This window comes from Mchenga conophoros, linkage group LG16, assembly GCF_057382185.1.
Source record: "Mchenga conophoros isolate Kocher_MC1m ecotype Shallow Benthic linkage group LG16, M_conophoros_male_GT1.1, whole genome shotgun sequence".
Lineage (NCBI taxonomy): Eukaryota > Metazoa > Chordata > Actinopteri > Cichliformes > Cichlidae > Mchenga > Mchenga conophoros.
The window spans coordinates 18,881,923-18,906,008 of NC_140541.1; the positions used below are offsets into that span (position 1 = coordinate 18,881,923).

The following is a 24,086-nucleotide window of genomic DNA, read 5'->3' on the forward strand; positions in this document are numbered from 1 at the left end:
CTCCTTTTACAGTAACACTCTTGTTGACTTTTGTCTGAAGGGATTTCAGGCAGGTCTCACTCCAATCATATAGGTCTCAGAGGTTCCTTCAACGGTTTCTTTCTCTCATCCTCATCTCTTATCCTCGCTCAGTGTCATGTCCTAATTTTCATAGCTATAATTATCCCAATGTCAGATATGCTTAGAGTAGCAAAGAAACAAAAGGAAGGGTTAAAAAAAAAAGCTAAGATAGATTAAAAATAACAAACTAAGAGAAGAAGGGGCATTAAAGGCATTGTTGGTATCGTGACACAAAACTTCTCAGCAGCCAGCCAAGTATGCCATATGACATGCATGGTTAGTGGAGGGGCAGAAAGCGTGTGTGGAGTCATTTGTCTCTGTGACCCACCAACCGCACAGATCAGCGACTACTTCCCAGCAGCAACAACTCCAGCTCATTTGTGCATTCCAGTGAAAACAACTGACAGCACTTTAGAGGGGAAAGTTGGTGACAGGATGACAACAGGCAGCAACAAACTCAGCATCATCAGTGGGAAGGCTCATGTCTAAAAGAAAGCCAAAATGCAGGTAACATATACAATCTGTGAAACATCAGATGGGGTGGTAACAACCAAGAGATGGCAACATCAGAATTTGCACTTTTTTCTTTAATGTAGTACCTTATTATGTAACATGTGCTTTATTTGACCAGCACTTGGAATTTGAGGGTCACCTTCTCACCAGCCAAAGGACGCAGATTAAAACAGCTTTAAACTTTTCTCCTGTAGTTTAGCATCAAGGAACATATGGCTTTAGTTTTAATGTACTTTTAGCGTTCCATCAGCTTTGTGCTTATGAGCCACCATACCTTCCGCTACTTAACCACTGACCTGGCAGGCAGCCAGAGAGAAGTAAACTATTTCTCCGAGTTGTCCCTGTTTTGTTTTCCTTTAAAATGTCTTAAATCTAAATTTGTCCAGCCATTAACTGCAATGTGAAAACATCAAATGAACTGTTTGGCACTCAGGCCAACTATCACACTTACAAAGCCAAAGTAAAAAGATAAGTGAAAGTAAAAAAGTAACAACAATTCTCCAGTTCCTACTCATCAGGATGTACGGTACTCATCCGCCTTGTACTCACACAGACACACACGGGGGCAGGGCTGATACACACAGGCATGTTTATTGATTACCATCTTCACACTGTTCTAAAGCTCTTTCATAAGAACCCAGAATGTATGTAGCTCGGGTGGCTTATACAAGTAAACAGGAAAAATGTGTAAGCAAGTGAAGAAATAAGTCAGAGGAACAAAGGAGGGTAATGTGAAAGTGAAATTATTTGAATCTAAACGGTTAGACTACAAAAAAAATCAAACACGGACTACAATTATCTCCAACTGTGCAAATATTGTTTTGCATAGCTCAGTCCAGATGGGTACTTGTTGTGAACTAGTCAAAGAGTGAAAACTTGTTGAGACTTGATTTTCTCTCTGGTGTAATGAGGATCTCTGGAGGGTTTGCTGTGCTTATGCAGGATAAGCATGCAATGCACATTGCAGAGAAAAACAAAACAAAACAGAAAGCCTTGTAAATTAGGAACATTAAACTGAATCTGCAGTGTAGGTATGCACTTCTCACCTCCAGTGCGGCCAAGACCAACCTGCACTGCGGGGTGCAGGCTGCCCTCATTGTTGAGGAGATGAGGCAGGTGGTGGTAGATATTTGGCACCTGAAGAGGTTTCCTGTTTGCTAACTCCTTCAGGAGTTTCTGTGTCTCATCTGAAAACAAGCACAGAGAAACACATTAAGTGAAGCGCTCTTCCTCATTTTCATGAAACATTTAAGAGACATGACCCAACTGTTTACACACAGATCATGTAACAATGATATTCTTGATGGGAGATGGGAGTATGTCATCCCTTATTTTGATTGTCTTCGATAGCATATCTCTGCCATTACAATCACTTTAATGACTGAAAAAAAGCAACAGAAGCGTCATCTCTTCAGAATAAATGACTTTGATGTGGATTACTGACAAAGCTGCAAATTCTCCAAATATTGCCATCTTTAAATCTAGGTTAAAGACCTACTTGTATTTTATGGCATTCTTGGGTTCATAATCTGTTGACCATGTTGTTTTATTTTGTATTTAATCCATGGTTTTTTTGTAATCTTGTACGTTACTCACTTTTTATTCTTTTGTACAGCACCTTTGGACAGATTTTTTTCCATGTATAAATGTGTTTCAAAAACAAATTTCACTTACTTATTTAACTAAATAAAATAAGCAACATGATTGGATCTCTCTGTCTGACTGCTGTCTTTCACCCACCTAGATTTTAAACCCACCTGGTGGTTTTGAGAGATGAGTCTGTCTATCTGAAATTGATCAAGGAAAATTTCACAAATGAAGTACGTCTTAGAAAATGTACAGCCTGATCTCAGAATATTTCACATGTTGTACTCAGTTTCTATTTTAAGTCTGACGTTACTTTAGTCTAGCAGCTTTCTATCAGTGAGGAAATTAAATTTCCACTAACTTATGACAGGAAACCAACACATGCCCATGAATCTAAAGTCACTTGAGGTCGAAACTGATGCTAAGCCACTCCAACAAGCTGGTTTTGCTTGGGCGTGAAGTGGCACTAACGTAAAAATTCAATATGTTCCCCATTTTTGTTCAGTTGCCAGAACAACACCAACCTGCTTAACACTAGTGGTGCTCAAGAAGAGCAGGAGTTTTGTTTTGTTTTTTTATTTCTGGGGTTGTTGTTTTTTTTTTAGGAATCTAGCCTGAAGAGTGGAGACATTCAAAAGTCTAGAGCTAGACAAAGAAAGGTACTTTCCCACAGCACTGTCATAATAATCACACAAAACATCTAAAAGGGCAGGATATTTTAAGCTTAACGCAATAAGCAGAAGATGCAGAGCAGATAAAAGGTGACGCTTTATTGAAATTTTCCAGACTTTACACACAAACACTCGTACATCTGTTGCACGCAAATGACTGAAAGCTCAGCCGGATGTTGATGAGTAAAAACAGTTACTTCTGTTACCTGAGAAGTTTGTGAGGGCATCTTTGCTGCTGTTAGTTTCAGCAATGGCGCGTCTGAACTGCTCGAGAATGTTGTTGAGCTCCGACGAACGCTGCAGCGTCCTGTGCTCTGCCACACGAAGGCGCTCTTTCAAAGCGTGGAACTCCCGTTGGTACGCTATCAGCTTCTCTACATGAAGGGGAAAAAATTAGGAGACATTAGCAAGTGAGAATATACAGAAATGTAATGAATTTTTCACTGAATTAATCACAACTTGCTAACACAACTTCCACTCTTTGAAAACATCTGCACAGACAACATGCTAATGCTAAGCTAGGCAAGAACCTGCACTGATGTTAAAAATGAGTAAATGCCGACCCCAGGCATCAATTCCTATACCAAGGAGGTAAGCTTGTTAATAATAACTGAAAATATGTGCATAGTTACAGACATAAAACCTTTAAATTGACCAGCAAAGACAGATCTAATCTGATCATTTTCTGAATTGGTTTACCAAACAGGTTTAGAGGTCGGTGAATGTTTAAGTTTCAAGAGGAAGGAAAAGAGACACCACAAAAAAAAATAAAAACGAGAGCAAAAACAAAATCAGGAAAAAAATTGCTTGCTCCGATGGTGCAAGGACCTAAAGAACTTGCAAAAGAACCCAGCTTTCAAATCTGTGACCAACACATGATCACGCCATTACTGGAAATACCCCCATGCTTACTCATGAAGTTTAGAGGTAATTTACTGCGAAAAACTGAACAGAACTGTCTTTCTAATCATTCATCATGGGGCAGACTTTGAGTAGTGTGTGTAGGAGTTTGAAACAAGAAGCTGGAAAGAAAAAGGGAACAGCTGTCTGTAAGAAACATTCTTGATACAACACTGACAAAGCCTCAGAATTTTAACCAGAATCTGTGTTCATGTGATCCATACCTCTGGTAAATTTCCGATTCACAAAGACATTTTACAGATGATGTATGTATGACATGATGTAATGTAGACTGACAGGTAATGCTCTTGGACTGTTGTGGTGATGACCCCTTGCTTTAACAGGAAACGGTCAGGACCTGTGTCTGAAAATCTAATTCTGGTTGACTGTCAGCAGGACAGTGTGTATTTCGAGGTTTACTGTTTTTACATTATATTTTATGGGGACTGTTCTGGTTTAGATAACATTGCCATCTGCTTTTTTAGAACTACCGGTAACAAAGGATTTGCATCAACATCTCTGAAAGTGATCGATCAGATCCCTTCTTGAGCCGCCCACAAACAGCACACAACAGTCCATTTGCTTTCAGAAAACAAATGAAGTTGAGTGGTGTGTAGGAAGACTTCCAAGTCCACCGCAAACTGCACTGAGACCACATTATACAGAAGTCACAGTGCAAAGCTTACTCTGCACCAGCTTGACTTTCAGGTTTCTCTCTAGCTCAAATGCCTCCTATTGTGCAATCAGACTAAAGCACAGAGTTAACCAAGTTAGTCAGTCTGCGAACACCCTTAGTTGTCTGTTGGTTGGTTAAAATCTACATTTATGCCAATCATTGCAAGTCCTATAGTTTGGTATAAGCAGCAGTAAAGACTTTACTTTGTTTCAAAATTTATAAGATTAGAGAGAGGCTACAAAGAAAATATCTGGCGTGTGTGTGTACCGGTTTTTCCTTTCTTGGTGGGGACCAAAAATCTGAAATTGACTATATTTGTGCCTCACAGTGACCAAAATCCAGGTCCCCACAAGTTTGAAGGCATTTTTCAGACTCAAAATGTGGGTTATGGATTAGGCATTCATTTTTGATGGTTAGGGTAAGAGGCTAGGGAAAGCATTATGTCAAAGGATAGCAACACCCAACATGTTTGTTTGTGTGTGCGTGCGTGCGTGCGTGCGTGCGTCGGCTAGTCTCTGATCTTCTTCTTCTCATAGGTTTAGCGTGCCCTTTCAACAAAAAAGAAAACCCCTGCCTTTATCTTTCCCTTTCCATCGCTCTCTCTCTCACTGAGCTATTGTCCATCCACTCTGGCCTGGCTACTCTGTTGCACAGAACCATGTTGTTCCTCCTGAATGTTGATCTCTAAGACACACAGACAGATGCTGTCATTTGGTCCAATACTCCTGAATAGGGCAGCTTCAAACTAAAACAAGACTTTCATCTTCACATCAGTTCTTTGACTGGAGGACTCCAGGTCTGCTGAGGTGAAACCACACCTGTAATCCCACAGTGCAGACAAAAGATACACCAAATACCTCAGAAAGGGGGACAAGGTGTGGATAAGGTTTCTATTTAACTGGATTATTCATCCACAGTTGTATTAGGTGGTAAAACTATGGGTCTTTTTTTATTTGGAAGTACATTACCTAGTAGGTAACGCATATATACGCCAGACAGTTTTCACACAACCCTCTTGACATTTCATTACACATCTCATTACTGTTAAAGAAAATTTAGCCCCGGCTTCAAAAATGTTGCCTAATCTATAGAAAGGACTTTAATTTTTTACTGGTCAAATGGTCTACAGGGTTAATGGTTGACATACTTCACAGCCATGCTACAGAGCCTTTGGATGAAGGACGGGTGCACAAGATGCATTAAATAATTAGACCTACCTGGGGTCTGGAGTACAGCTATAAAATATCATTATTCCTCTCTGCTCTCTAGCATCATGGGTAGTGGGGGTAGGGCTACGCTCTGCCTGAGAACTAAATAAGATCTCCTTTTTCTGTTTTCTTATTCCTGCCTCATGTTTTGATACAATTTTTTTCATATTTCAGTATCTTGTAATGGCCTTTCCTGTGAGATATCGTCTTGATTTGTCATCCTAGATTCCTTTGCTTGGTTTATATTATTTATTAATGAGAAATGCTGGATGAATCATAGGTGTATGTAAATTTGGCAACTACTCTTTAAAACTAACTCAATCAAGCCCTCACATTCACAGACAGACACACAAAAAGGACCCTGTGTTAAAATGAATTAAAAGAGAAAAGACAGTTCAGACTTCAAACTTCATGCCAAAACTGACAGCGCTGCAAATTTCTACAGCCATGCTCTGTGATGAGTTGTCCTCTTAAGCCCCAAGGGTCTTTCTGCTGGAAAATGATATGCATAAAATTGTAATTGCTGAAAAATACTCAAAGTGTGTAAACCATCTTGCTATCAAAGTAAAGCTAACACTTGTGAGACTTCATAAGACGTGTAAGCTTCACAGCAGGTGCCATTGTGTTAAAGTAACACAAAGTAAACTCAAGAAAACTACAAATGAACACATGGGCATTTACTGTGGAAAGACTGATGCTGCTGAAGTGAAACAGAGCAAAATTACAGAGGTTTTTTAATAATGTAGCTAGGCATTTTGCAATTTAACACCACCTGTGAAAGCTGAACTTTCTTAGGTAACAAGAAATAGCCTCTCTTTTTGGAGGCCAACATTATGCACAACAGTAGTCTAGTGAGTAATGCTTCAAGTATGTAAACAAGCAAATAAGGCAAAAATAATAATAATTTTGAGGCAGGACAGAATTCATGTTACGCTTTTTCAAATGTGAAGAGTTGGTCTCTTTTTGCTGTTGGTTCAATATGTTTTGGTTGGAGCGTGATGAAACCTCAGAGAGCAGCGGCATCATTTGTCTGCGTGCATGCTGTTGAGCGAACAGGGGAATCGGTGCTTTGTGTTTACACCCATTTGTGCAATTTGTTTACATGCTACTTTAATTGTTTATTTAGCTGTGTTTGGTGGACATAGAAATGGTTTTTGTGAGCTTTAAGCTGAAATTTTGACAACTATATTTAACCTCCTAAGACCCGAACTCTTACACGGCATGTATTTTTCATTTCTCTTTGATATTTCGGCTGATTGGGACCTGATAAATGTAAAAACAAAGAATTACCAGATTTTTTTAACCTAATTTTTGTTTCTAAGAAAAATGAGAGCCACATATGAGGATATTCGCTTAAAATTTTGATAGAACAGTAGCAGTATAATGTCCTCGTAAGTGGATATCAGGCCCTTGTAGAGCAAAATTGAGTATTTTGGTCTAAATAACCCAAAATGTGATGTCCACATATGTGGACGCCAGGTCCTAGGAGGTTAAATAACATCCCGTTAAACCACATGGGGTTTAAGAAGTTAAGTAAAGAAAATGTCAAGCAGCAAAAATGTTAAACTTTATTAATTTTTATTTTTAACCAAGAAAGAGAAACATACTGTTGGTTCTGTAGGAATAACTACAGTTTAATGAAGGAATATCAGTAGTTACATCAAGGTTGCAGTTTATTATATTTCTTTTTTAAAAAACCCTCAAAACTCTCTTTTGGAAACAATGTTTAGCAGCACTTAGCGAGTCACAGTCATGACATGATAATTGTTGAATTTATTGTGACAGTGCTGTTACTTATCTTGCCATCAGTAATTTAAGCATCTGACTAAATTCATGAGGAAGAGAGAGAACTCCTGCACATATCAGTTTAAGTGAGGGCAAGGATGATCTTAGTGCTAAGAAACACTTCATAAAAACCCATCCCTGAGCTCACTGCAGTGTTAAAGAGTTTTATCAGCCTGTCTATTAGCTCATCAAAAGCCCTCACAGTGATGCTGTCCTTGACCTGATTTCCCTTGCTGATGTATGCTGCCAACAGCGAATTCAGGAGTGCTGATGAGGAGACTGTCCAGTTTATGTCCACACCAGTACGAGAACTGCAGTGCATTATATGTAGATGCACCTGTTAAAGCATATTTTTACTGTGAAAGGCACAGCAGCCCAGTTCAGCACTTAATAACAGCAATCATGTATAAACTGGTGCCATCACCAGTGTGTGAATGTGTGTGTGAATGGGTGGATGACTGGATATGTAAAGCGCTTTGGGGTCCTTAGGGACTAGTAAAGCGCTATATAAATACAGGCCATTTACCATTTATAAAGGAATAATCAAGAAATCCATACACAGGATAAACTCTGTGCTGATAAAAGGAGCTTTTGAAACTGTGGAAACTGACTCTGCGAAATACTGAAAGGCTTGTCGTGAATCATTCTGCTCAAAACAAGCTCAGCTAGAGGATGATACAACAGCTGTTAAGAGGAAATTGTGTTTAAAGGGTAATTTAACACAGTTACACATGTGTGTGCAGTTAGACCCCCCCCCCCACACACACACACACACACACACACACACACACATACACACATCACAATATCCCACTATAGTAATGGTTTGGATTTATTTTCTGCAGTTTAGGGATATAACCCTTTCCAATGAAATGGAAAAAGAAATATGGTTGTGGACCAAAAGTACAAAAGCAGCTTCCCTGCTACTAATGTTCAAAACGAAACCATTTTTATATACAAAATCACAACCTTTACCCGACACGTCAGTTCCTGAGATTGGATAACACTGACAGCTCCCTAGCACAAAGACTGTGATGACAGATTGTGTCGAGGTGCAAATAGCACAGCTAATAGTTAGATGCATGTATTGCTAGCAAGTAGGCGAAATGGGCTGCCTTCAACATGCTCTATCTAGTCACCTTCCTGGTCTAAACATTGAGTGCTGCCAGTATTGTGAACATGTCTGGCCTTGTCCAAAGTTGTTAAAACGGATCCATCCATCAACCGTTTTCATTGGAACTGCTTCCTAAAAAACAAAAATTCCCTTGAAAGTATAGCCCTTATTAAGTTACATGCAATACAAAATGGTGAATAACCAGTATAGCATTAGTATACAAGTGCCATACCAACCACAGAGCAGCGTACAATTATAGGCTATCCACATATGCCACAAAACCAAGGGCAGCATCCCACAGGCCATTCAGTCTCTACACAGTTGCTAATTTACCTTAAAAGCACTTTAGCTTTCATTCATATTTTGCTATACAACCAACAACCATAACAAACTGAAGAGTCTTTGGGAAAAGCATGTCTACTTGCATTATGCATGTATGAAGCCCCTGCAGTGGTGCACCTGTCAGCCATGTGGTTCTATACTGCAGCTGCTGTGTGCAAGACAAAGGACTTAGCCAGATCTGAACAGTGATGTGGTGGGACTCACCAGACACCCCACGACACAATATTATCACAATACTTTACTCATAATACCATAATACTGCAATTTTTAACGTTTAGCGGTTCGGTGAGTTTTGCAATAACAATTACTGTAATTTATTACTTTTTATTCAACTTCAAATTATCCTTCTAAAATTTAAACTGTCAACAACCGTTTTATCCAATAAGATAACATTAGCCCACTTAAGTTGTTCATAAATTCTGAAGTTGTAGTGGAAAACTAAACTGTCAAGCACGACAAAGATTGTCACTAAAACCTGGCATGATTGTTGCCATCAGTAACTGAATATGGTCAAATTGTAAATTACACGCAGTCTATGTCTGATAATACAGCAGTGTGATAAATCGTCAAAGCAAACTTAACGGCTCTCCTTCTACATGACAAATACGCATGTCAACAGGATCAAAAGATGATTTGTGTACAAACAAATGAATACCCAAATCAATCTGGTGACCGAGTGTTTTTGTGTTGATTATACATAGTTACTTACATAGTTACCTACATTAGGCTAAAACATAGCAGCATAAGATGCCTGGCATACTCTCAGGGGAGGAAACCTGACATCTGGTGATTTGCACAAGTTCAAGATATGAGCCACTGATGGCAAAGAATTTGCTCACGAGTGTAGGAAACAAGCCATGTACCAATACTAAAATGTTAGTTTGAGGACTTGGGGACAATACAGAAAGCACATTTTTAAACACTTAATACAGTACTTCTGTCAATCCCATTGAAATAAAGTTAAAACTCGACACTTAAATCTCATTTTGATTGCTTTAATTCAAATCCACTGAGGCAGATGCCATGAGAGGCAACATTACAAAATTTTGTGGCTTTGCTTAAACGCGATCCGAATGTTGGCACAACTTATGAGTATTTAGGTTTTGACCACATTCATATTAGGCATGATATGTGGGTTGCTGGTCTGCTCTGTTTTTATATATACCAGGGTAATAACAGATCAAACAGATGTTACTTTCAAGTGACACTAGTTAACACCAGTTAAAACATCTTTGGGTTAAACAGTTTGTGCACATCCACACACACACACAGCCACACAAAAAATACTTGGCACACAAACACAAAGTTGTAGTATAGATTTTTTGCAGTATTTTTCTGACAAGAATTGCAAGTCAAGCCTTGAGTAGGCAAGTGATACTACCTGAGCAGTTTTCAAATGTTAGAAGACAAAAAGAAGGCACAGCTCTAATCCTTTTGGTGTGTGTGTTTTTTTAATACCACAGCCCATTTCACTTCACTAAAATGAAGGATTAAAAGAAAAAAAAAGTTGTAGGGAATTAGTATCTGAAAAAGCCAGACAAATGTTTGCCCCCTTGGCAACTTTCCCACCCATATTTTCAATTCTGCTTCCTCGCCATGGCCTCATAGTTGCTCCTGACCTCCACCCACTATTCTCCCTCCATTGTGCTAAAAGTCATGACAAACTCTGGCAGCCGGTCGTTTCTCTTAATGGAAGATCGTGCTGTCTGACAGCGTTGAACTCAGAGCACAGCCTTACTCAGCTCACTTCCACTCCTCTGCCTCCTCTTGGCTGCTGTAAGGCCACGTTCAGCCAAGGCTAGCGCTCTTTTTTGGAAACTCCACTTTCAGAGTCGTGTCCAATCAATTTTTTAATGATATCCATTGGGACTTGAAGCTTCGAGTCAATTAAAAGCTTTTTGGGGGGCTGAAAGAATATGTTGATATACAGATTAGTTGACTAACATAAAACACTCTGCTGTCTAATCAATTCATTTTTCAAGCAAATGTTTACTGGAACCTCTTCTCAAATGTTATTAAGATTCAGTGCTACAGTCGACATGACAATAAACTGAACGAGCTTGGCACTGCAAAAGATTTAGTCTGAAAACACCGCCTTTGGCAACGGTAAATGATAGTGTATTTTATATTATAATGCATCTGATAAAGTAGTCTGACCAGTAATCAGTGGACTACAGGGTGAAGTGGAAAGATATCAAGATGACTGTAGCAAACACTGCAGTCGTGCTTGTGAGTCGTGCTTTCAGGGTGAGCTCAACGCTTAAATTACGTGTATGTTATAGTTAAGGACAATCGGGGATTTGCAATATCTAAAAAATAAAATGCTATGTACCTCAGAAATATAAAGGCCTGTTTTGTGATCTTGAAAGTTAGTTGTAGGCTCAACACCCCCCCCCCCAAGAAACACTCAACTTTCCACAAAAAAAAGCATCTTACTGTTTCTCTGCTATGTCAGCACTATCTGCCTTTTTTCTCCACAATAAGAGCCCACCTCAGGCTTTTCTATTCCCTCTTTTAAGATTTAGTCTTTATACTCTTCTTCCTTCCAGGCTACTTTTGTCTGGCAGACAGCCCTACCTCACAAAGTCCAAAAGCCAAAAAGCAAACACACACAATTGCACACACAGCCAGATATCACAAAGAAGAACCAAAATGTGCAAGCCGTATCTTCTCCCAATCAAACTAATAAACTACATCGCTAGCCCACCTTATAGAATCTGCCTGCTTTTTTCTCCTTTAGCACAAGCTATTTTTGTCCCATTGTGTTTGGACTGATGCAATGATGGAAGAAGTCATGCCTTTAAACAATGAGGAGGGGAGGGGAATGCACTCAGGGAAGGCAAGGAGGAAGTGACATTTCCATAACTAAAGGGTGTTTTGTGCGTGACACTGAAGATTGACCGAATCTGCTGAAACTATAAGCACAGAACTGGCACTATCCTAGTCTCAAAATAACGGACTACGTCCTAAACAACTGTATGAAACACTGAGTGCTTTTAAAACATCTGCAACACATAATTTTTGTAACTTCAACTGTGTAAAAGCAGCCAAGACACTCAACTTCCTTCAAAGAGAACAACACTGATCAGATGGTTCTGAAAGATGGCTTTTAAAGTTCCTCATGTGATGTCTTAACACAAGGAGACTGCTGTCACATACTACAAGAATGAATAATAGGAATGAAATGCAAGACAAAGTTATAAAGACTATAAAAATCACTTGTTTTTTTCCCTCCATAGATATTCCAAGCAGAATTAATTAAATCATTTACAGAGATCAGTAGGATTTTAATTTTCCTTTCTTCCAACAGTATTTAAAACTGCATTAAACTATATAAACACCCTAAATGTAAAGTTTTTGAATACAAAGGCCCCTTGATTTGACTATGCCTGAAGGAAAAAAAATACTAAATGGAAAAAAATGTTTAAAGCAACATGTGGGGGCAATCACAATGATGGTATCATATCTAAGGTTCATGACAAACAAGGTTGTTATTAATGTGTGTGAACTTTGCTGTGGATGGAAAGGAAATTATATATATTTGCAAAGCCCTACCCATTTATGATAACAAACGACAATGACATGCTCATTGTGAGGAAATACACAGAAATGTGGATACGCATTTCTTCTTTGACACAAAAAGAGAGGACCTCACCATACTGTTTGAGCAACTCAAAGCTCACCTATATTATTCGTCTTTATCTAGCTTGTTCTTGTTGTTTTGATCTACTTGAGATATAACCAAAGAGATAGTAGAGAGCAGCTTCTCACTAGGGAAAGAAGGAGACTGACAGAGAAGTACACATTCTGGAGAGTCATTCACCGTAGAGTGTTTGGACAGCTGACTGGCACAGTGCTCATTCACAGCAGTCAAGTGACCAGCAACAGAACAGGCTATCAGAAGCAAAGGTTAATGCAAAACAAAAAGAGGGAAAAAAAAAACAACTGATAGGTAATCTTTCTACTCCAATAAAGAAATTGCTCTTTGAGCTACAAATATTTATCTATACAACCCAGTCCACTGAAAAACACTTACCGGTACTTAAAGAGGTTTTGAACATTTACATTTTTAAAATTATTCACTGCCTGAGTTCATGTTCAACACTAGAAGTGCTCACATTGGCCAGAGTTAAGAGTAAAAGCCATTTATTCCCACAGTAAGAAATAATATGATATAAAAAATATGATTAAAAACAGAAAAGCAATCTGTGCTAAAGCATCACGTGTTAAGATAAGAAAAAGGACAGAGACCATGAGCCAGTGAAACACAAGATAAAATACCTAAAGACACGTGTAAAAGCCACACACTAATCAGGAGAATTAATACTATGAAATGCACTATAGGAACAGATCTGATAAATATTATACAGCCTGAGTGATTAGATCACTTTCTAAAAATAAAAAATCTAAGTGTACATGTAAGTGCTATATAGCTTTTAATTACAATTTATTTTTATTAATTCTAACTAAATAGCTTTTATCTGTCCCACTCCCACAGTTTGGTGTTTTTAACAATAGATAGAACACGAGAGACAGATGCACACAAACAACAAAGTCACGGCTAATTTTCTTTAAAATATGCATTTTTTCCCCCCTATTTCAGGATCATGTTATTGCGCTGTAGCTTAGCATATGCAGACATAAACAAAACTTCAACACAAAGACGGCATTTAGGAAAGGAATGCTCCAAATAATAAAAGCACAATCACATTAAAGGCCAATTTGCCAACAAAGCATAAAGAAGAGCTTGTTTCATATACAAAACTGCAAGCAAACACACAAACCCCAGGCCACCACGGCACAAATAAAGCTTAAAAACCAACATCCGTTTACATGCACGTCTATTAGCTGGCAATCTTGTTTTTCCCAGCCTTTGTTGGCACATTCCTGGCATCTTCCTGCAACCATAGATGAGTGGACTTGTGTGAATTGTATTTGACACTGTGCATGAGAGGTCTTGCACATACACACTCGTGCTCGTGCATGTGACAAACAAAAACAGGGAGCCACTCAGAAGAAGAAGAAAAAAAAGCACAGAGGTCAAATGCTCCACAGGGATCCTTTAAGCTCTAGCATGTTGAGATCTTTCAGCTCAAAGCATTTTTCTTTAAATAGCAGCATTACTGCATCCGTCTGTGTAGCCCTCGTCTACAAAGATGTTTTCACACTAAGAAAGTCACAAGCGCTGTAATAAAACTGACAACAGCGGAGTTCAGGTCAGTTTCAGGATCCTTGTTTTGAGCATAGAGCTTTAACTGCCGCTGCGAAGGCCGAGCTGAATACAATAAAATGGTAAATGGCCTGTATTTATATAGCGCTTTACTAGTCCCTAAGGACCCCAAAGCGCTTTACATATCCAGTCATCCACCCATTCACACACACTGGTGATGGTAAGCTACATTGTAGCCACAGCCACCCTGGGGCGCACTGACAGAGGCGAGGCTGCCGGACACTGGCGCCACCGGGCCCTCTGACCACCACCAGTAGGCAACGGGTGAAGTGTCTCGCCCAAGGACACAACGACCGAGACTGTCCAAGCCAGGGCTCGAACCGGCAACCTTCCGATTACAAGGCGAACTCCCAACTCTTGAGCCACGATCGCCCTTAAGTTAATGGTTTGTGTTTTAAGTGACACCAGTTCTTCTCCTTCTAGGACAAGATCAAATCTATGTTATAATAACTCCATACTGAGCAATGTTTGGATTTCATTACCACAAGACTCTAGGAAAAACAGAACTATCAGCTCAACTTGCCAGACAGGTCACATTTTCATATCTGTATTTTTCTGTTTCATTACAGACGTTGACTGTATATTAAGACTTTAATGTGTGAAACAGGAACAATCACCGGAAATAACTTTGCTGAGCTTTTTTTTCTTGTTCTAATTGTATGTCTACAATTAGGGAGTGATTTTATTGTGAGTAACACAAAAGTCAAATTCCTTGCAGGTATTTACAAGCTTCACAAATAAAGCCCAGTGTGAACACTTAGTTGTGGCAATAACAGTATAAAAAATGTCAGATTTGAGTGTTGCTGCAAGGAAGCTACAAATTCTAAAGCACACCTGGCTCGCAACCAAATACTCAATTACCACAATTTCAGTGTTACAATTGAAGACTATTGGCAGCAATCACAGATTTACCAGGTTCAAAATAGTTATTTGGGATTTTAATTATTTATATAGCACCAAATCACAGCAACGGTCATCTCAAATCGCTTTTCATTGTACAGTAAAAATCCTGGAATAACAAATAAAAAGTGAAACTCCAACAATCAGACAAACACCTAAATGTACGCAGTTGGTGATAATGGGAAGGGAAAATGTCATTTTAACTAAAACTATTTTTAACTATCTAAAATAAATCTGTGTATTTTTCTGTTATTTTAGCCAATTGAGAAGCAAAAAATTTATTTTAAGTTTGAACAAATTAAACCGCCCACCCCAGGCTACATTTATTTACAGTCAACCTTTGTCTTCCTGAGTTACGCCGTTGTATAATGTCCAGATACGTATTCATACAGGGTATGATTATGTCAAATTGAAGGTGACCTTTTGGGATAAAAAGTTGTGACTTCATTATTTTATTCTGTCAGAGCACAAATATTCAATCACTTCATCCATGCATACAAGACTATTTCTGCCAAGTTTGAGGAAATATCCTCACAGAGCAGCTGAGTTATTGTGTTCACAGGGATGAGATGTGGAGATGGTTTGTGGACAAGTGTGAAGTCAAATTTAAAATAACAAATTGTCTCATACACTTGCTACTGGATAACCATGGTTGGACACATGCACTGTATTTTTAATGGCAACCTTAATGGTTTATAATTTGTACAGGTGAGCACATCATCTACATTGTGAGCCACAATTAAACAGTACATGTTAAGGATTTATATAAAGACCAGGAGCCAGTATTATAATTTTGTTGGCTTGTGACAACTGTCAAATTGAACAGACTGACCTGCCATAGCTTTATCCCATACAGACTTACTAACTGTATCAACAGGTGCAACATTTATGGTGGCATCATCTCATAACCTCTACCCCCCCATACGCCCACTTTCATATAATCACCAGTCTGAGCCTGCTCCATTTAAAAGAAAACATTTCATCAAGCTGATACGATCTGCAGTAATCACAACCTGAATCCCTGGTTTGAAATTTATATACGGGCTGCAATTATTTACACCCTGCTGGTAACAAGACCAAGGCCCATATTCCTGCCCACACCACACTGGAAAGTAAGCACTCAGCCATAAGCTGTGTACTGTAACACAGCCACACTTGTGTAATAAGCTCAGGCACAGATGCCTGACATGTAATGCTCAGATGAGAGTCATTAAAAGACGTGTATGCAGAAACCTAATGTTAGTGAATGGCGTAATTATCTAGAGGTTTTGCCTGGCAGGGGCAAACTAGATTATCCCTAAGTTAGTGAGGATGGCTGGAAACAGCACTTTGGGTATGATTAACTGGGACAGGAGATGGGGCACAATAAAGCTTAAAACAAAAGAACTCCATCCATTTATTATAGCAATAACACGGGTTATTACGCATTACCACGTTGAAACCAGTTCCACGGGATGGGTGACTTCACCTGCTGTGTCTTAAGACATGCTGCTTGCTGGTCATGCTTCAGCTTTCTGCCTGCCAGCTTGTTAACCAGGCCTCGTCTAGAGACCGTCGATCCTTCTGACATTTTTTTATACGGGGTGGGGGGGATAACCGAGATGACATAAATGTCCAACTTACCTTTGCCATTCTGCCACGCTGTATACCAAGAGAGACTAAGGAAAGACGTGAAGAAGATAAGTGCAGTGGCCACAGTTCCATTTCTGAGCCTCATCTCATTTCAGCGATGCCTCTCCTCGGCTGAGTGTCGGGGACCCCGGAGCTGCCACTGCCTCCCTCCCTCCGTCTCTCTCTCTCTCTGGCTTCAGGATGTGGAGACGGGCGTAGGCACGGGCATAGGGTGCTTCAACCCGTAAAAACGCTCCGCTTAACGGGGAGGGTGAACACCGACTTCTCCGCACGGAAACAAGGGCGCTGCTGTAGCCCTGTCGGAGCGTCTTCTCTTTTCGTTGTTCGCGGGACTAAAAAAACATACGTGCTAACCTAGCCTATCGGTTATCAGTCGGCTGCTTTGTTTGTGAGACAATATAGCTTACATTGTGGGTTTAAAAAGAACGAACTAGTTGCCAATACAATCCATAGTGTTTTCAAAGCCAGCCGTTAAGCTACAAGTTACAAGTAGATGTCATCTCAACAGTGTGACTACTGATCGTCCGGGATAGGCTGGTGGGTCGCTGACGGTGTCCTAAAGGCTACGCCTCGAATCACGTTGATTTCGCTTTAACGGAGAGCAGGGTTAAAACATACACAAATAAACACGGTAGAGTGCGGCTAACTCACTGAGCCTCTTCCACAAAACAACCAAGTTTTAACCGTCACTGCTAGTCGACCCGCATACTGCGACAGAACGTCTGTTAGCTACTTAGCTGACGAGCTAACACGAAGTTGAAACCACCCGGGTAAACTAAAGCCAAGCGGACAGGGGGCTCATTCTGCGCTGACTGTCGCGGAGGAGTTCTACGGCACACCTCAATTAACACAACCCCTAAAATTAACCAAGCGCAAATGATTTTTTTTTTACATGTTATATAAATAAACCGGTCTACCTTGGGTGCTTTTTTAGGGAAATTAACGTGCCCCATACGGTAGTATATGCAAACTGGGCTTCCGGTAAGAACCTTCAAAATAAAGCACTCACTCGACTCACTGTTGTGGTCGACAACAGTGGTGCAACTCACGACGGGACGAGCATGCAGTCATTCCAGGCGTTTGAAAGGACTGGTATTTTCATATCTTTGTTTAAAGCTATCATTGCTGCACCTGGAAAAAAAAATCTGTTAAATTCTCACTCCAACTTTAACACAATCATTTTTAAGTTTCAAACCCCCCACTGTAGATGAAACCTAAAAAATAAAATAAACCAGCATTATTGACGTGGGAATTGTTGTGAAATTACTAGAAAACTCTATAATGTCAAACTTGTGCTTTTTCCACCAACCGGCTATTTTTTCCCCCCAACACGCATTAAGTGCACCATCTAGTGCCCAAAACTTTAGCTTGTATTTGTATGCAACCTCAGCTGGCACCCTCTCAACGCAGAACATAATGCAAGCAAATAATAAGACTTAAACTACAAGAAGCATATTCATATTTGAATATGAAATTTAAAAGGGTTTAACTGTGCAAAAAGTAGCTGCCCAATGTTTTTTGAAACAAGTTGCTGTCAAATTCAAAATGAGTTGGTTTTTTTCATGCAGCAGTAAAATATCTCAATTTAAACATTAGATTTGTTTTCTATGTTCTGTTGTTAATAACACAATCACCATATTTGTTTAAAAATGAAAATGACAGGTTTAGGAGTGTGAATCAGTTAATACTAACAATAGACAACAAATTTATATTTACTTTAAATAATATGCACAATATTAATTTTATTTCTTTAAAGAAAACGCATCTTAGTGTGAACCCAAGATGCAATCAACAAACAATCTATGTTTCATACAAACTGCATTCACAGATGTGAGGAGTTTAAGTCATTTATTGACTATAAATACATTCACGCATCAAACACAAGTAACTGATCTTGTGTGACAAACAAAGATATGAAAGAAGAGAAAATGTAGGCATGAAGAACAACCCCTGCCTTACAGATGAATTGAAACAGGATTTTAAACAAGATGTAAAACATTCTTTGCACATTCTGCTTTGTGAATTTGCGAACACCTTACTGGAGTGATATCTGTGGGGCAGATAGCATTTGTGAGGGATATTCTCAGAAAGGAGTAGCTTTAAAGTAGTCCTCCAGCGGAATGAGCGTTGTACCCCCGACCCAGTCTTGCAGCCAGATCTGAATCAACTCCAGCTTCATGAAGAACCACTTGTGTCCCACTGGCCACTTTGCCATAACAGGATGCCTTTGAAACATTGTGCAAAATATCAGGATACATGTCACGCATGCCAAATGGTGTTTCCCTAAGGAAAATACATCTTCTACATCAGGGGTGCCCAATCCCGGTCCTCGAGAGCTACCGTCCTGCAGCTTTTAGATGCATCCTTGTTCCCACACACCTGAATCACATGAATGGCTTGTTATCAGGCCTTTGCCAAACATGATGGCATGCTGAAGAGATCAAACCATTTGATTCAGCTGTGTCGGAGTAGGGATGCATCTAAAAGCTGCAGGATAGTAGCTCTCGAGGACCGGGATTGGGCACCCCTGTTCTACATGCTCTGTTACCTTGAGAACACTGCCTCCTTCGCAAACGCAAGCTCCTCCGGGGCCACCTCGATCATCTTGCCCGTGAGCGTGAGTCGAGCACATCTGGGATCCTCTGGATCGTACACCATTTGCCTTAAAAAGAACACACACACACACACACACACAGGAGAGCATTCAACATTGCAAGACACACAGCTGTATGTAGTGTTTCAGAAAGCTACAGCAGTGATTTAGCTGAGGTTAGACCAAACAAGCAAACTGTCCCAAAATCCCCAAGATTACTGTGTCAACTAGTTTGTGGAAACTGTTTGAAGCTCAAAACATCTTCTTTCAGCAGCTCTCTTTAAGGGTTGCCACTCTATACCTCTCCATCCTCCTCTGCATGTCCTGCTTCACTACATCCATGATCTTTCTCTTGAAGTAATTAGGGCATATTTTTAAGAAAGCTTCTTTCATATCTAAAACTGTTATTTCACTTTGTGTTTTATTAAATGAGCAATAATGTCAATTTTATTTCTACAGCACATTTAAAAGCGACAAGGTTGACCAACATGCTTTACAAATGCAAACGAGACAAAAACTGCGATCAATAAAATAAATACAATAAAATAACTCATAAAAAAAAACAAATACAATAAAATGTGACTAAAAACAAACTGACAGAAGCAACAACACAAGAATACCTAATGAGACTCAAAGTTAACTGAAATTAACAGCCAAGGTAAAAATGTGAGCTTTAATATGGGACTTTAAAGACTGCATAGACTGTGCAGTACGATTATCAAGTGCCAGTCTAGAGGCTGTGAGTGAAAAAAGGCCAATCCCCTCTGTGTCTAAATCAACACCTAAGAGCATCTGGCTAGAGAATCTCAATAATCAGATAGATGGGTGTTTTCCCCCCCCCACAGAACAACATTTAGATTACCTGCAGAATTCCCCCTCAGCCTCTGAGAAGGTGAGAGAAGCATAGGGGTTGCTTTTCAGGTCTGCCACAGTGTTGTCCATTGGAGTCACATAAAAATAGATGACTCCAGTGCTGTTGTCCAGTGGTCCATCACTCACTGAGAAGATGTTTCCAAAAGGAAGACCTTTGATCTGTACACACACACATAAAAAAATGTGCTATATTTTTACAGTATATAGAAACTTATATTTTTATGCATTTATAAAGACATAGGTTTTAAGCAACACAGATCCTTTGTGCTTGTTTTAAGTAAGTAAATTTTAGTGCATAAAACCAATAAAATTACACTAAAATGAAATAAACGTGATCCTAAAAAATGTAATGAAGTTTTTACATGAAATATCCCAATGACAACCAATCAGTTCCAGAAATCAGCAGTTTCCAAAAGCTTAACAGAACAGCTATGCCTTCAGCTTTGATATTTGAGATCACTCGGAAGAGTTTTTAGTGCAACAGCAAATTCATGAGCTCCATTTTAAAATAACAAACAGATGGAGCTCGTTTGTTGAGATGGGAGAAGCTCGAGAAGGACACCCATCCATGCAGAGCTTCACCCATTAGACTGAAGCTATTTCTCAGTTAAATTCACATTACATACGCAGGGTGTATCCCAAGGGCACTTCGGGCTGATCTCAGTTCTGGTCTTGCGTAAGGAGATTTTTTTAAGGCTATTTTCAGTACTTGTCACTCGGTGTGATTTCCTGCATATGCGTTTGATTTTCACTGGTGAATTTTCTTCAAATCTTCATCAGTGTATTTAAAAAGCTGATCGTGTTTCGTGTAAAATCAAAGGGTCCACGCACAAAGGTAGAGGGGTATCTTTTTCATAATATGGTGAGAACATGGGCGTGTTCCTCAGCTTGTCCCATTACGCTTAAATGCGCAAAGAAATCCTGAACCGGGACCACTATCCCCTCTGTGTGCGTTACCTTTTCTTGAGTGGAAATGGTGGCCAGGTACCCCCAGTCACTGTAATGAGATATGTATCTGGCAGTCTTTGCTGTGTCTTGGTGCGGGGGAGGAGTGCTGCTGGCGGACTTCTTCACCTTCTCTAACCGATATGAAAACAGGCGAGAGGAAAGCTGTGCGGCACTGTCGCCCTCGGGCTTGACCAGCTCTCCGGGGCTCTCCACGCTGTCTCCGAGGACGTTGGAGGACGGATACGCCTGCTTCCACAGCCCCGCACTGTCCACCAGCAGCGCCGGGGCGACCTCCTCCGACAAGTCTCCGTCCTCCACCACATCGTTGGAGGACACCACCCAGGACACGGAGCTCCTGAGGGTGTAGCTCTCACACAGACACAGGATGTTGGCAAACAGCGCCAAAGGAAAGTAAGAAGGCCTCATATTACTGAGCTGGGAGAATGGCCGTCCTCCTCCACTCTCTCTCTATCTCGTGTTTACAAACTCACGTGTGTGCTTTCATAACACGGGGATACTTTGCCACAGAGAGCAATTTCCACAGCGACCCCTGCTGATTCACCATAAGGCAATTTTACAATCAACGCTCAGCAGAAGGGACTGCAGAGAAGACGCTCCGTGTGCTAAATAACCGAGTAACTACTGCATACTATATGTTTGTGTTTAACTGTAGTGATATCACTCATGTGTGGCCTGTCATTCCCACAGAGACTGTGTAAAAGTCATATAAGGATCATGCAGCACAACCTTTATTTATACAGTATCTTATAAGGACACATAGCAAAAAAAAAAAATGATTAAAAGCAATAATAATGACAATTTGTTAGTAAAAGAAGACAATAAACTGTTTATAATAATAATAATAATATGTAGATGGTGTTTTTGTTCTTCTCACAACAAATGACAAATATTATAAGATTTGCCATAAGCTTGTTATTTCCTGTTCCTGCTGTGCATCCATTATTGTATATGAGTCACTTTTTCCACCAAAGTATAAGCAGCTGGCTAAAAAATAAAAGGCTTAAGTAGTACATTCATTGGTCCCAATACTTATAGTCAAACTCAATAGCTCATACATTAAACAGTTTCTGCCCTACAGATCCATGTTTACTGGTATGTGTTCATCACTGAAACACCTTTTGTCATTTTTTTTGAAGGTTGTCATGGTGAAAGAAGTAAAAAATCAAGCTGCTGTCCTGCAGAATATATGTCGGCTCAAATATGGTTGATTTTTAGAATCAGTGTTATTTACTCTGTAACTAATAGTTCTAATAAGCTGGAAGCAATTTAAAATCCCTAGTCTGATGATGGGGATATTTCCCTAACTGTTCCAGGTGTCTCCTGTCCATAGCGTCCAAGATTGTTCATTTTGGTCTAGAACCTGTTGAGGTGTTACTGAGTCAAACTGAACATTGTGATCTGTTTATGTCAAGGTGAACGAGCGGACAATTCTTCTATTCTTCCTCCTTTCTTATAACAAATGCAAAGCTACAGTGGGGCAAAAAAGTATTTAGTCAGCCACCGATTGTGCAAGTTCCCCCACCTAAAATGATGACAGAGGTCAGTAATTTGCACCAGAGGTACACTTCAACTGTGAGAGACAGAATGTGAAAAAAAAAATCCATGAATCCACATGGTAGGATTTGTAAAGAATTTATTCGTAAATCAGGGTGGAAAATAAGTATTTGGTCAATAACAAAAATACAACTCAATACTTTGTAACATAACCTTTGTTGGCAATAACAGAGGTCAAACGTTTACTATAGGTCTTTACCAGGTTTGCACACACAGTAGCTGGTATTTTGGCCCATTCCTCCATGCAGATCTTCTCGAGAGCAGTGATGTTTTGGGGCTGTCGCCGAGCAACACGGACTTTCAACTCCCGCCACAGATTTTCTATGGGGTTGAGGTCTGGAGACTGGCTAGGCCACTCCAGGACTTTCAAATGCTTCTTACGGAGCCACTCCTTTGTTGCCCGGGCGGTGTGTTTTGGATCATTGTCATGTTGGAAGACCCAGCCTCGTTTCATCTTCAAAGTTCTCACTGATGGAAGGAGGTTTTGGCTCAAAATCTCACGATACATGGCCCCATTCATTCTGTCCTTAACACGGATCAGTCGTCCTGTCCCCTTGGCAGAAAAACAGCCCCATAGCATGATGTTTCCACCCCCATGCTTCACAGTAGGTATGGTGTTCTTGGGATGCAACTCAGTATTCTTCTTCCTCCAAACACGACGAGTTGAGTTTATACCAGAAAGTTCTACTTTGGTTTCATCTGACCACATGACTTTCTCCCAATCCTCTGCTGTATCATCCATGTGCTCTCTGGCAAACTTCGGACGGGCCTGGACATGCACTGGCTTCAGCAGCGGAACACGTCTGGCACTGCGGGATTTGATTCCCTGCCGTTGTAGTGTGTTACTGATGGTGACCTTTGTTACTCTGGTCCCAGCTCTCTGCAGGTCATTCACCAGGTCCCCCCGTGTGGTTCTGGGATCTTTGCTCACCGTTCTCATGATCATTTTGACCCCACGGGATGAGATCTTGCGTGGAGCCCCAGATCGAGGGAGATTATCAGTGGTCTTGTATGTCTTCCATTTTCTGATGATTGCTCCCACAGTTGATTTTTTCACACCAAGCTGCTTGCCTATTGTAGATTCACTCTTCCCAGTCTGGTGCAGGTCTAGAATACTTTTCCTGGTGTCCTTCGAAAGCTCTTTGGTCTTGGCCATGGCAGAGTTTGGAGTCTGACTGTTTGAGGTAGTGATGGCCCGCTTGAAGCTCCGGTGCGTGTGTCAAAAAAATCAGCACACTGCTTCAGAAGCACTGTGTCGAAGCTTGCTTCGTTTGGCCAGAGTCATGTGATCAGTGACGTCCGAAGCTTCATTTAGAACCTAACTGCTTCGGTAGAAAAACTTTCACTTGACTCTTTACATGTAATGTTGTAAAATATATATTTTATTGTTTAATTAATCTGAAAATGTTAGTCTGCCAAATGTGCAGCGATTGAATTTATTTATTCTCTTTAGCTAATAGTTGGTGGGGCCCAGTTAGA

At 40.1% G+C, this 24,086-nt stretch overlaps 2 protein-coding genes across 4 annotated transcripts in view; both read right to left on the reverse strand.

Annotated features, from left to right (window-relative positions):
• The window catches only part of mgat4a (alpha-1,3-mannosyl-glycoprotein 4-beta-N-acetylglucosaminyltransferase A), a 29,464-nt gene extending 11,887 nt beyond the window's left edge, over nucleotides 1–17,577 (reverse strand). For both annotated transcript variants that reach the window (XM_085250213.1, XM_085250214.1), the window contains exons 1-3: nucleotides 16,610–17,577; nucleotides 3,038–3,205; nucleotides 1,620–1,760 (exon numbers count right to left, since the gene is read on the reverse strand). In XM_085250213.1, coding sequence (XP_085106339.1) covers nucleotides 1,620–1,760; nucleotides 3,038–3,205; nucleotides 16,610–16,703 — 403 coding nt within the window. In that variant the 5' untranslated portion in view covers nucleotides 16,704–17,577. The remainder of the gene's footprint in view (nucleotides 1–1,619; nucleotides 1,761–3,037; nucleotides 3,206–16,609) is intronic.
• A 746-nt stretch (nucleotides 17,578–18,323) lies between these two features.
• On the reverse strand, nucleotides 18,324–21,881 carry creg2 (cellular repressor of E1A-stimulated genes 2). 2 transcript variants are annotated; one of them, XM_085250174.1, is made up of 4 exons: nucleotides 21,159–21,881; nucleotides 20,074–20,243; nucleotides 19,167–19,280; nucleotides 18,324–18,843 (listed from the first exon to the last, which is right to left on the reverse strand). In XM_085250174.1, the coding sequence occupies exons 1-4, from the start codon at nucleotides 21,456–21,458 to the stop codon at nucleotides 18,702–18,704; spliced, it is 726 nt and encodes a 241-aa protein (XP_085106300.1). In that variant the 5' UTR covers nucleotides 21,459–21,881; the 3' UTR covers nucleotides 18,324–18,701. The 2 variants fall into 2 exon arrangements, with proteins under 2 accessions (XP_085106300.1, XP_085106299.1); XM_085250173.1 differs by having other exon boundaries at nucleotides 21,042–21,860.
• Between the last annotated feature and the right edge of the window lie 2,205 nt (nucleotides 21,882–24,086).